Source organism: Geotrypetes seraphini, chromosome 6 (assembly GCF_902459505.1).
Source record: "Geotrypetes seraphini chromosome 6, aGeoSer1.1, whole genome shotgun sequence".
NCBI classification, from domain to species: domain Eukaryota; kingdom Metazoa; phylum Chordata; class Amphibia; order Gymnophiona; family Dermophiidae; genus Geotrypetes; species Geotrypetes seraphini.
Genome location: NC_047089.1, coordinates 251,207,404 through 251,221,640, shown reverse-complemented (window position 1 = coordinate 251,221,640; position 14,237 = coordinate 251,207,404). Strand labels below are relative to the sequence as shown.

The 14,237-nt window shown below is 42.5% G+C and overlaps 1 protein-coding gene across 2 annotated transcripts in view; it reads left to right on the top strand.

Moving 5' to 3' along the window:
* The first annotated feature begins 551 nt into the window (after positions 1–551).
* Positions 552–14,237, top strand: part of LOC117362603 (cytochrome b-245 heavy chain) — a 62,021-nt gene continuing 48,335 nt past the window's right edge. The window contains exon 1 of one of the 2 annotated variants that reach the window (XM_033949218.1): positions 552–575. In XM_033949218.1, the coding sequence (XP_033805109.1) occupies positions 570–575 (6 nt within the window). In that variant the 5' untranslated portion in view covers positions 552–569. Of the gene's footprint in view, positions 576–10,246; positions 10,340–14,237 lie in introns of those variants that run through there. The other variant, XM_033949217.1, reaches the window with a different exon arrangement.

Sequence of the window (14,237 nt, the reverse complement as noted above, 5' to 3'; positions counted from 1 at the left end):
CATCCCTATTTCTTACTAAAAAAAAAAAAAAAAGCACAAAAAAATAAACCCTTCTCTTTCCTCTGTTAAATCTTATTTCCTCTTTCCCTTTCCTTTCATAGGAGTAAGGGTAAGACTTATAGTCCCACCAACCCCAGGGACCACTATTCATATATAGAGACCCATATAATCAGGACTACTCAAATCAAGTCACTTCACAACCAATTAAGATGACCTTTATTCTATGCAATCACTGTGGTGCTTTAATTCCAAGACATACTATTTGGAGGCTAAAGGCTTGCCCCATCTGTCTTCAACTTGCCAGTATTAAGGAGGAGCTCTGCAAACTTAAACAGGAATTGAATACAATTAAAGCAGCTTCCATCACTCCACAAAATCATACCAACTTACCACCTCTACCTCAAAGAATAAAACAGCCCAGGAATAAATGGGTCACAGTAGGCTCAGGAAGACTGCGACATGTAACACAGAAACATCCACCTTCACTAATATTCCCTCTACAGAATTCCTTTGTTCCACTAGTGCACTGCGATACTCAAGAAAACAGAAGGGAGGTGGGACTGGAACCAATGAAGGTAACTCAAGAGAACAAGCGCACCCTAAGTACAAATAAAAAAGCCAAAAACAGAAAACTATTACTGTTGGGGGATTCCATCATCAGAAGCATTAACCTTGGAACACAGGGCGAGGAGACCAAAATAGTGAAATGTCTTCCAGGATCCTCAGCTACCAGGAGTTCCAGGAAAATACTGACTATAATTAAGGAAGAAACTAAGGATTTTAACACTGATGTTGTTATCCATCTGGGAACAAATGACCTGGCCAACAACTCCACACTTGCAGCACAGAAAGCTTTTTGGGAGCTTGGTGAGGGCATGAAACCTTTTGTAAAGACTTTAGCTTTTTCTGAAATACTGCCTGCATATGGAAAGGGAGAGCAAAGAGTGAAAAACACAGAAGACTTTAATAGATGGCTCAGAGCCTGGTGTCATCAAGAAGGCTTCAGGTACATAGGAGGATGGGGAAATACATGGAAGGACAAGAAGCTATATTGCACTGATGGGCTACATATTACTACAGCAGGAAAAAGAAACCTTGCAGAGAAATTTAGACAACATTTTTCTAGGCATTTAAACTAGAAGGTGGGGGTGGTGTATGTACGAAGGACAATTATAGAGAGCACCCCCGGCAAAAGAAAAGATGTGATAGTAGTAAAGGCTGCAACATAAGCAATATCAGCAACTCATTTCTTAGTATTGCAACGGAAAGTGAAACGACACAAAAATCCATACGAAAAAGGAGATTATCGCTGAAAAATAGCTGGAAAGTGATGAACACAAATGCTCGCAGTCTAAGCAACAAAGTTCATGATCTGCAAGCCCTGATGTTAGAGGCAGATCTAGTAATTGTTGCTATCACAGAGACATGGTTCAGTGAATCAAATGGATGGGTTGCAAACATACTGGGATATAATCTTTTTAGGAAGGACAGAGATGGTCATAAAGGTGGAGGAGTAGCTCTCTATGTAAAGATCAATATCCAAGCAACCGAAATGCAAGGGACCTGGGGAGAGGAAGAAGCGATATGGATTGCTCTGAAAAGAGAAGATGGAACTTCTATCTACGTGGGTGTAGTCTATAGATCTCCGACTCAATCGCAGCAAATTGATAAGGATCTGATTGTGGATATCCAAAAGTTTGGAAGAAAAGAGGAGGTTCTGCTGTTGAGAGATTTCAACCTGCCGGATGCGGACTAGAATGTTCCGTCTGCGGAATTGGAAAGAAGTAGGGAGATTGTGGATGCCTTTCAAGAGGCTCTGCTCAGACAAATGGTGACGGAACTCACAAGGAATAAAGCAATATTGGATCTGGTCCTCACAAATGGAGAGAGTATCTCTAATGTTCGAGTGGGTGCTCACCTGGGTAGTAGCGATCATCAAACGGTTTGGTTTGATATAACGGCTAAAGTGGAGAGCGGCCGCACGATACTTAAAGTCCTAGATTTCAAACGTACGGACTTTAATGCAATGGGAAAGTACCTGAAGAAAGAGCTGTTAGGATGGGAGGACATAAGAGAAGTGGAAAGACAGTGGTCTAAGCTGAAAGGAGCAATAAAAATGGCTACGGAACTTTATGTGAAGAAAATCAATAAAAACAAGAGAAAAAGGAAGCCGATATGGTTCTCCAACCTAGTGGCTGAGAAAATAAAGGCGAAAGAGTTGGCGTTCATGAAATATAAAAAAACCCAAGAAGAGGAGAGCAGAAAGGACTACAGGGTGAAACTGAAAGAAGCCAAGAGAGAGATACGTTTGGCGAAGGCACAGGCGGAAGAACAAATGGCTAAAAATGTAAAAAAAAGGAGATAAAATTTTTTTCAGATATATTAGTGAAAGGAGGAAGATAGAAAATGGAATTGCTAGGCTAAAAGATGCTGGGAACAAATATGTGGAGAGTGATGAGGAGAAAGCAAATGTGCTAAACAAATACTTCTGTTCTGTGTTCACAGAAGAAAATCCTTGAGAAGGACCGAGATTGTCTGGCAAAGTTACACGAGAAAATGGAGTATATTCTGCACTGTTCACGGAGGAGGGTGTTTATGAGCAACTTGAAAAACTGAAGGTGGACAAAGCGATGGGACTAGACGGGATCCATCCCAGGATACTAAGGGAGCTCAGAGAGGTTCTGGCGAGTCCTATTAAAGACTTGTTCAACAAATCTCTGGAGACGGGAGTGATTCCTGGGGATTTGAGGAGAGCGGATGTGGTCCCTATTCATAAAAGTGGTCACAGGGATGAAGCAGGAAACTACAGGCCGGTGAGCCTCACTTCAGTTATTGGAAAAATAATGGAAGTATTGCTGAAAGAAAGGATAGTGTACTTCCTTGAATCTAATGGGTTACAGGATCCGAGGCAACATGGCTTTACAAAAGATAAATCGTGCCAAACAAACCTGATTGAATTTTTTGATTGAGTGACCAGAGAGCTGGATCGAGGACATATGCTAGATGTAATTTACTTGGATTTCAGCAAAGCCTTTGATACAGTTCCTCATAGGAGGCTGTTGAACAAACTTGAAGGGCTGAAGTTAGGACCCAAAGTGGTGAACTGGGTCAGAAACTGGCTGTCGGACAGACGCCAGAGGGTGGTGGTTAATGGAAATCGCTCGAAGGAAGGAAAGGTGACTAGTGGAGTCCCTCAGGGTTCGGTGCTGGGGCCAATCCTGTTCAATATGTATGTGAGTGACATTGCTGAAGGGTTAGAAGGAAAAGTGTGCCTTTTTGCAGATGATACCAAGATTTGTAACAGAGTAGACACCGAAGAGGGAGTGGAGAATATGAAAAAGGATCTGCAAAAGTTAGAGGAATGGTCTAATGCCTGGCAACTAAAATTCAATGCAAAGAAATGCAGAGTAATGCATTTGGGGATTAATAATAGGAAGGAACCGTATATGCTGGGAGGAGAGAAGCTGATATGCACAGACGGGGAGAGGGACCTTGGGGTGATAGTGTCCGAAGATCTAAAGGTGAAAAAACAGTGTGACAAGGCAGTGGCTGCTGCCAGAAGGATGCTGGGCTGTATAAAGAGAGGCGTGGTCAGTAGAAGGAAGAAGGTGTTGATGCCCCTGTACAGGTCATTGGTAAGGCCCCACTTGGAGTATTGTGTTCAGTTTTGGAGACCGTATCTGGGGAAAGACGTAAGAAGACTTGAGGCGGTCCAGAGGAGGGCGACGAAAATGATAGGAGGCTTGCACCAGAAGACGTATGAGGAGAGACTGGAAGCCCTGAATATGTATACCCTAGAGGAAAGGAGAGACAGGGGAGATATGATTCAGACGTTCAAATACTTGAAGGGCATTAACGTAGAACAAAATCTTTTCCAGAGAAAGGAAAATGGTAAAACCAGAGGACATAATTTGAGGTTGAGGGGTGGTAGATTCAGGGGCAATGTTAGGAAATTCTACTTTACGGAGAGGGTAGTGGATGCCTGGAATGCGCTCCCGAGAGAGGTGGTGGAGAGTAAAACTGTGACTGAGTTCAAAGAAGCGTGGGATGAACACAGAAGATTTAGAATCAGAAAATAATATTAAAGATTGAACTAGGCCAGTTACTGGGCAGACTTGTACAGTCTGTGTCTGTGTATGGCCGTTTGGTGGAGGTTGGGCAGGGGAGGGCTTCAATGGCTGGGAGGGTGTAGATGGGCTGGAGTAAGTCTTAACAGAGATTTTGGCAGTTGGAACCCAAGCATAATACCGGGTGGAGCTTTGGATTCTTGCCCAGAAGTAGCTAAGAAGAAAAATTAAAAAAAAAAAAAAAATTAAATTAAAAAAAAAATTTGGGTTGAATCAGGTTGGGCAGACTGGATGGACCATTCGGGTCTTTATCTGCCGTCATCTACTATGTTACTATGTTAGGAACTTGTCCAAACCTTTCTTAAAACCAGCTACACTATCCGCTCTTACCACAACCTCTGGTAATGTGTTCCAGAGCTTAACTATTCCCTGGAGAAGTGGAGACTTACAGGAGACATGATAGAAACCTTCAAAATCCTGAAGGGCATAGAAAAAGTAGACAGGGACAGATTTTTCAAATTATGGGGAGCCACAAGTACAAGGGGGCACTCGGAAAAATTGAAAGGGGACAGGTTTAGAACAAACGCTAGGAGGTTCTTTTTCACCCAGAGGGTGGTGGATACATAGAACGCGCTTCCGGAGGCTGTGATAGGCAGGAACACGTTACAGGGCTTCAAAGAAGGTTTGGATAGGTTCCTAGAGGACAAAGGGTACAGATAGGAATAGAGGTAGGTTATAGGGATAGGAGTAAGAGGTAAGCTATAGAAATAGTCAGGGACCACTGCTCAGGCAACAGGCCTGATGGGCCGCCGCGGGAGCGGACCGCTGGGCGAGATGGACCTCTGGTCTGCCTCAGCGGAGGCAACTTCTTATGTTCTTATGTTCATCGAGTGTCCCCCTAGTCTTAGTGAACGGTGCCTCCTCCCTACTCATAATTTAGTAGCTCCCCCCAATCTGAAGTCTCCCTCCCCTAATGCTGATAATAAAGAGTGCCAAAATCCTTAATCTCAACCTGGCGTCTCTCCTCCACCTGCAGAGGGGAGAGAAGAGAGAGACTGGGATTTCGGCACCCTTTTTCACCAGTGCCCTGGGCCAGAGCCCCACCTGGACAATAGGCTGAGCTGGCCCTGGTAGTGTGGAGGAGAGGGGTGTGCCATAGGCCTGCAACATTTCCAGCAGGAGCTGATGACGGGAGCAGGGACTAGTTATGGAGATTAAGTATCTGACTTCCTGGTTCTCAACTCTCCCCAATTCACCATACAATTTTTTTTTTAAATAAACCAAATAATCATGAAAAAAATGGTATTGTTCTCTGTGCCCTGAAGAGGATTTGGCAGAACATTAAATGTGAAGATTCAATTAGATTAGATTAGAAAGAAAACTGACTCACACAAGTAAAGAAATGACGTTTCTTTACCACTAGAGAATGGATGCAAATAAAGCTCAAGGTTACCTCTCAAAAGATAGCAGGGTTGCTTTTTTCTTCAAAGAATTTACCTGAAAATACTTCACATTTCACTTGCCGCTGCTGGGTCAGACCAGTGGTCCATCATGCCCAGCAGTCCGCTCACGCGGCAGCCCATAGGTCAAAGACCGTGTCCTTCTTCATGTATGGCGACCAGTGCTGGACACAGTACTCCAGGTGAGGGCGCACCATGAAAGGAGTCCCTTACAATTCTCATCTAAACCAAAATTCTGGGTGTAACAATAGATAATACCCTAACGCTTTCATACACACATTTCTAAGTTGGTTTCCTCATCTTTCTTTGCTCTCTGCCAGATTCGATCCATTCGTTCATTTCTTCAACAAAGCTCACTCCGTTTTCTAATCCATTCTCTTGTTTTGAGCAAACTTGATTACTGCAATTCTGTTCTCATTGAACTCCCGGAATACCAATTACATCGTCTACAATTAGTCCAGAATACTGCAGTGAGATTACTCCATCGCTGCTCTAAGTTCGATCACATCTCACCGCTTCTGAGATCAGAACACATGCTTCCGGTGTCATATCACATCCCTTTTAAATATAATATCCTTTCCCACCAGATTCTCTCGAGGGTTCTTCTGGTCCCATATTCGCCTCAAAGAACCTTTTGCCAGCGCTAGGCTTACCCCTGGCCCCAACACAATATGTATACTCTAGAAGAAAGGTGGAAGAGAGGGGATATGATTGACACTTTTAAATATCTACCTATGGTACCTGCTCTGAAGTAATCTACGTTATAGGATCAGGAGTTATAGGGGGTGACTACTCCTATAGCCTGCCTTTCCTTCTGTTAAAGGAATTAAGGTTTTAGTCAATCTATGCCGATCTTTTGCTTTTTCTTATGCAAAAATTTGGAATAAACTTCCCTCAGATGTTAGACTTCTCCCTTCTCTATTAACCTTTAGGAAAGTCTTGAAAACTTATCTGTTTCAGAAATTTCTAGCTGATTCTTCTATTTTAAATTAGTGCGTATAAATGATGAAGCTTGTAACTCAATACTCTTTCCTTGTCCTATAATTATTTCTGTAAACTGAGTTGAGCCCTATTGTAGGGATGAATCGGTATATAAAACCAAGGACTGGATTATGCTCCTCACAACAGCAGTTATTAGTCATTCCCTCGTTTAGACAAGTACAAGTGGATCCTTCAAAAATTACAAAAGCTAGGGGACACTCAATGAAGTTACAGGGAAATACTTTTAAAACCAATAGGAGGAAATTTTTTTCACTTAGAGAATAGTTAAGCTCTGGAACATGTTGCCAGAGGTTGTAGTAAGAGCGGATAGCGTGGCTGGTTTTAAGAAAGGTTTGGACAAGTTCCTGGAGGAAAAGTCCATAGTCTGTTATTGAGAAAGACATGGGGGAAACCACTGCTTGCCCTCGATCGGTAGCATGGAATGTTGCTACTCTTTGGGATTCTAGAATCTTATTACTCTCTGGGATTCCGGAATCTTGCTATTCTTTGAGATTCTATATGGAATGTTGCTACTCTTTGGGGTTCTAGAATCTTGCTACTCTTTGGGGTTCTAGAATCATGCTACTCTGGGATTCTGGAATTTTGCTATTCTTTGAGATTCTATATGGAATGTTGCTACTCTTTAGGATTCTAAAATATTGTTACTCTCTGGGATTCCGGAATCTTGCTATTCTTTGAGATTCTATATGGAATGTTGCTACTCTTTGGGGTTCTAGAATCTTGCTACTCTTTGGGGTTCTAGAATCATGCTACTCTGGGATTCTGGAATTTTGCTATTCTTTGACATTCTATATGGAATGTTGCTACTCCTTGGGATTCTAGAATATTGTTACTCTCTGGGATTCTGGAATCTTGCTATTCTTTGAGATTCTATATGGAATGTTGCTACTCCTTGGGATTCTAGAATATTGTTAGTCTCTGGGATTCTGGAATCTTGCTATTCTTTGAGATTCTGTATGGAATGTTGCTACTCCTTAGGTTTTGGCCAGGTACTAGGAACTTGGATTGCCCACTTTGAGAAAGGGCTACTGGGCTTGATGGACCATTGGTCTGACCCAGTAAGGCTATTCTTATGTTCTTGGCCTTTTTACCTTCGTTCCGAGAAATCATTTGTAACCTTCAAGGCACAATTAAAGGCCTACAACTTCTCTTTGGCTTTTAGCTCTTCGCTTACTGCCTCCTGGTGGCTACTTTTCTTCCGAGTGGGGCAGATTAAATTCTCCGTTCCTTCCCTTACCACATTGTTCATCCCTTTCCCCAACCTTTCTATTTTTATTGTAATCCCCCAATTCCCTCTTTCCCCATGTTCTCAATTGTTTTCCTTTATGTTATGACTTTTTTTTGTTCTTACCCTATTTAATTTCTTTTCGGTTTTATTTACAATGTTTAATTGTAAACCGCTTAGATTTACCTTCTAGTTTTATATTTGCAGTATATTAAATCAATTGAACTTCAACTTGGAACTTGTTGGAACAGAGATTTCAGCAGAAGTTGCTGTTTCCTTGATAACTGTGCCCTGTCTTCAGCCACCAAGACCCAGTGCTTTATGCCTTCAAAACCATACATCCTTTATTTGGAGCTATTACACCAATCCTTCCCTTCCCCCACCAGTTACCACAACTTTGAGTAATTATTTCCACAGAAACTGAATGTTTAGCAGAATGGCCCAATGCAACAAGACAAAGCCAGCTTCCTCCCCTTCATAAGAACATGAGAGTTGCCTTACTGGGACAGACCGAAGCTCCATCAAGCCCAGTATCCTGTTTCCAACAGTGGCCAACCCACGTCCCGAGTACCTAGCTAGATCTCAAATAGTAAAACAGATTTCATGCTGCTTATCCTAGGAATAAGCAGTGGATTTCCCCAAGCCATCTCAATAATGGCCTATGGAGTTCTTTTAGGAACGTATCCAAACCTTTTTTTTAAACCCCGAAAAGCAAACTGATTTTACCACATTCTCTGGCAACAAATTCCAGAGTTTAATTATACCTTGTGTGAAGAAATATTTTCTCTGGTTTCTTTTAAACCTACTACTTAGTAGCTTCATCGCGTGTCCCCTAGTCCTAGTATTTTTGGAAAGAGTGAACAAGCGATTCACATCTACCCTTTCCACTCCACTCAGTATTTTACAGACCTCTATCATCTCACCCCTGAGCCGTCTCTTCTCCAAGCTGAAGAGCCTTAGCCGCTTTAGCCTTTCCTCATAGGGAAGTCGTCCCATTCCTTTTATCATTTTTGTCGCCCTTCTCTGAACCTTTTCTAATTCGCTATATCTTTTTTGAGATACAGCGACCAGAACTGCACACAATATTCGAGATGTGGCCATACCATAGAGCGATCCAAGGGCATTATAACATTTTCATCTTTGTTTTTCATTCCTTCCCTGATAATTCCTAACATTATATTTGCTTTCTTAGCAGCCGCCGCACATTGAGCTGAGGGTTTCAACGTATCCTCAACGATGACAACCAGATCCTTTTCATGATCTTGTTGGAATAGGACAGATGGAAACAGTGGAAAGAGTCTTCTCAACATTCTATTAAGAACAGAAGCAAGGCCAGCTGAGATGGGGCTGGAGGTGGGAGGGGCTGGGCTAGGGAAGGAAAGGAAAGAGAAACGTGACCCCTACAGGCTATGCCTTAGCTAGGTTGGAACTCTCCAGAAACTCAATGGCATGGTTAGGTAGACTAGACAGGCCATATGGTCTATAACTGCATTAATTTTTCTGTGTTTCTATGGGTCAGGTGGCCAGGTGCTATGGAATAAGGTGAAAATGAGGGGAAGATTAAAAATGTTACTTTTTTTCTTTTCATAGTTTTGAATGAATTATAGGTTCATAGACAAAATCGCCGAAGACAAAGGCGTGCGCTGACAACTGAGCGCAAGATGGAAGCACGCGCCGAAGAAAAAGAGTGTTTTTAGGAACTCCGACGGGGGGTTTTGTTGGGGAACCCCCCAGTTTACTTAATACAGATTGTGGCGGCGTTGTGGGGGGTTTGGGGGCTTGTAACCTCCCTCATTATATTGGAAACTTAACTGTTTCCCTGTTTTTTAGGGAAAAAGTTAAGTTTTCAGTAAAATGTGGGGGGTTACAACCCCCCAAACCCCCCACAATGCCCCCACAACGTGGCGCGATCTGTATAAAGTAAAGTGGGGGGGGGGTTCCCTCCCTAACCCCCCTGTCGGAGCCCTTTAAAAGTAATTTTCTTCGGCGTGCGCCTCTGCGCTGCGCTCAATTGTCTGCATGCGCCTTTGTCCCGGCGCGCTTTTGACCTGACACCAAATTATATTGTAAACCACTTTGATCCTTCTTTGGCTGTATATGCGGTATATAAAGATTTTTATAAACATAACCATCTTTGCAGAATGGACAAGGATAACTGGTCAGACTAGATGGCCCAATTGGTCTTTTTCTGTCCTTGTCAACTGCTGCTCCATCTATCCTCCATCTCACCTTCCATCATCCGTCTATTTGCATCCCCCCTTCATCTACTCATCGATGCCCCTTGCATCTCTCATACTAAAAAAAACGGCCATCCCCAGCAACGCAGCTTGGTTTTAGGAAGCAAACTGAAGCCACTCTGGCAGTTTAGCAATACTGCTTTAGCTATTGACAAAAAAAAGAAAAAACACTGAACATTTTTGTTGGCCAATGGGTTACACCTCCGTTTGTGAAAGGGGAAATTAGCTGCTATTTTCACTTCCCTGTATGAAAATATAGAAACGTACCAGAGCAGGAAGGTCAGTGCCAAGCCTCCTGCGATCATGGGCAACTGGTTTATTAACGAAGGACCCTCTGTCTTCGTGATCGTAAGTATTCACTCCTGTCCTCACTTCAAATAATTGACATTCTACGTGCATTTCTGAAATCTTTTCTTTTATCTGTCTCTAGATAACTCCAGTTATGGGAGGGCATAGGATGAAGTTAAGAGGTGACAGGCTCAGGAGTAATCTAAGGAAATACTTTTTTACAGAAAGGGGTGGTACATGTGCGGGATGGAGTCCCGGTAGAGGTGGTGGAGACAAAGATTGAGTGCTGAATTTAAGAAAGCCTGGGACAGGCACGGAGGATCTCTTAGGAAAAGGGATGCTGCAGATGGGCCTTTATCTGCCGTCATCTGAGGATTTTTGTCTATCTAGTGTCATAGTAACATAGTAGATGACGGCAGATAAAGACCCGAATGGTCCATTCAGTCTGCCCAACCTGATTCAATTTAATTTTTTTTTTTTAATTCTTCTTAGCTATTTCTGGGCAAGAATCCAAAGCTTTACCCGGTACTGTGCTTGGGTTCTTACTTGTTTTATAGAATTATGCATGTAAAATTATGTAAACTGTTTGGGTTTAAACAGTATAGAAATTATTTATTTAAATATAACTATATTAATATATATAGTATTCTAAAGCACATCAAGGAAGAGAAAGCAGTCATTCTTAAACATACATAACCAACAAGAAAAAGAAAAGTCTGTATATCTCTATTTTAAGCTTTAGTTTGAACACCTGTTTCCCTATCTATCAGGAATCTTTCCAACTGGATCAGGTTCAAAAAAGGCATACGACATATTTAAATAAGTAATCGTACATTTAGTGGGAAATTTTAAGAAAAAAGTTGCTGCCAATGATAATACACGAGATTTGTACTGAAGAAATTGTTTCCGCCTACAAGCTCTACAAACATCTGGAAACATTTGCAGTTTCTGCCCACAAGAGAGGAAATTTTTTTTCAAGAAATAATTTTTCAACGCCATACTTTTACAATTCTCTGAGGCAAAGGGTGTCACAATCTGAAATATCATCGTAACTTGTTTCAAGAAATAATGTTAAATTTTCCAATGGATCTTTCCTCTGATTAGACTCATCGGATGTGCCATCCTCTTGGTTAACCTATTCCCCTCATTGGGAGACAGAAACATCTATTCGACATAATAGTTTCAGCATTGCCCAATTGTAGAACCTCTTTAAAATATTTTCTAAGTTGTTCTACAATTGGGCAATTTTAAAACGGTATAGAAATTTTAAAAAATAAATAAAATGTTTCTGTTTCTAAAACTATAAAGCTCTATGACCTCACAATGCAGGTGTAAAGAGCCTTAGCCAATAGGGAGAGGAGGAGATAGTGGATGCTGAGGATGGGCCATTTGGCCTTTATCTGCCATCATGTTTCTATAAGCATAAAGTTCTATGACATCACAATGCAGGTGTAAAGAACTTTGGCCAATAGGAAGAGGAGATGCAAATGTTAAGAGCCTTAGCCAATAGGGAGAGGAGGAGATAGTGGATGCTGAGGATGGGCCATTTGGCCTTTCTCTGCCGTCATGTGTCTTATGTCCACAATTCAAGTGTTATCATATCGATAACTGGAACAAAGTCTGAGAGCTGAGATTTACTCATTTCTGAAGCATTTATTGAACATTTCAAAGCCTCTGTATTCTGTTTCTTCCTAAGGGCTGTAGCTGAGTAATTTCTGTCATAACAGCAGGTTGCGCCTCTTTTGCCGAGTCCTGACTCTCTCCTGCTCCGAATCTCCCGTCTCATAGGACGCCTCCTTTTTCACGTTTCATTTTTTAATCGGCTTTTTCAAATAATGTGGCAGGCACATAACAGTGTATGACAGCTGCTGTTCTATGTTTAGAAATTGGCTGTTATCTCTTCCAGTCAGCCATCACAAGAGGTGTCAGGAAAATACTCTCAAGAAAAGACCGTATTTAGCTTGAGTTGGGGGGGGGGGGGGGGGGAGGGGACCTGCATAGAGTAAGAGCAAGAACTCTAAATAAAGCCACAGCGAGGGGGTGGCAGTTCCACCCTTAATCACCTTACTGGGCAGACTGGATAGACCATTTCATCTTTATCTGTGACTATCATCTCCTGCATTAGTCTGCTTTTAAAATTCCATTTTACAGACACATTTGACATTTCTAGCAAAGAACTGTGGTTGATGTGTTAATACCCTTGTTTCCCTGAAAATAAGACCATGTCTTATATGAATTTGGGGTCCAAAAAACACACTAGGGCTTATTTTCAGGGATGTCTTATTTTTTCTCTCCCTTCCTCTCCTCCACCCCAGTTGTTCTTCTTTCTTTTCTTCCCCTCTCACCCATCCCCTGCACAGCATTTTTCCATCCCTCCCTCCCATCCCCTCATGCAGCAGAACCCCGCCGACCCTCCCACTGCGAGACCGACATACCTTAGCTCCAAACAGCAGCGGAGACAGCACCTTGAACAGACTGCTTCTCTGCCTTCCCCGCTGGGGCCTTCCCTGTGCCGTGTCACTGATGGTATCAACTGAAACCGCCCGCAAACGCTCCTACTCACATTTCATACCCAAACTTTGGCACACAATCCCTCCTTCTGTCAGATCACTAGATGGACTCTGGAACTTCAGGAAGGCCGTGAAAACCTTCCTCTTTACTAACCCAGCGCCTTAAAGTCATTCAACCTGAAATGCCACCCAGTCAACGCACCTATGTCACTTAATTTCACCAGATGCTACTTAGTACATATGTTTTATTCTCATGTCTATATTGTAATTTATGTAAACTGTCATCTCTGCTCTGTCTGGATTATTATGGATGTACTTTGTAACCCGTTCTGGGCTCCTTTGGGAGGACGGGCTAAAAAAAATCGAATAAATAAATAAATTAAATCAGTGATGTGGCAGAGGGAAGGCCCTGCGGATGATGACGGAGCTTAGGCATTGGTGGAATGAGGCCTTATGACATCACAATCTGAACTCTAGAATGTTGCTACTTATGATTTTAAAGTGTTTGAGGCTTGTGCGGATGAGGACGGAGCTTAGGCATTGGTGGAATGAGGCCTTATGACATCACAATCTGAGCTCTAGAATGTTGCTACTTATGATCTTAAAGGGTTTGAGGCTTGTGCGGATGAGGACGGAGCTTAGGCATTGGTGGAATGAGGCCTTATGACATCACAATCTGAACTCTAGAATGTTGCTACTTATGATTTTAAAGGGTTTGAGGCTTGTGCAGATGAGGACGGAGCTTGCAGGAATGGGACGGGGATGAACACAGATCCCGCGGGGATGGGGAAAAATTCTATTCCATGATTAAAATCAGCTCTCCGTATAGAAGCGTCCCAGATGGAGAGAAACATCTTCCTACATTTAAACGCCCCTCTCAGCTCTGGCATCAGTAACTTATATCATTGCATTCGTCATTGCCAAAAGGATAGAAGTTCAGATTTTGCATAACACATTTCTTCCCTAAAATACCTGCTTTTCCTACAAAAAAAACCTCTTGTACCCTCACCCCAAAGTTGAAGTGTTCAGTTTTATAGCTGAGTTATAAAGATCTTTTATCCAGGTCAAAAGAACTGCTGAATACCCCCCTCCCCCCCCACCCCCCCCACAACATTAAAAATTCCCACTTGATCTCAACATGGGTGCTTTCACTTGCAGTCACAGAGGGTGAAGGAGCGAGAGAGAGAGAGAGAGAAAGGGAGGGCGGGCATGCACCAGGCTCTCAGTTTGAAGCTCCTGCTTGTATCTAATGTATATCTGAAACTGCTTCAAAGGAGGTGCAAACTGATTTTCAAGATGTGCCTCTGACAATCCTGCAGGAAAAGTCCATAGTCTGTTATTGAGAAAGACATTGGGGAAGCCACTGCTTGCTCTGGATCGGTAGCATGGAATGTTGCTCCTCTGGGGATTCCGGAATCTTGTTACTCTCTGGGATTCCGGAATCTTGC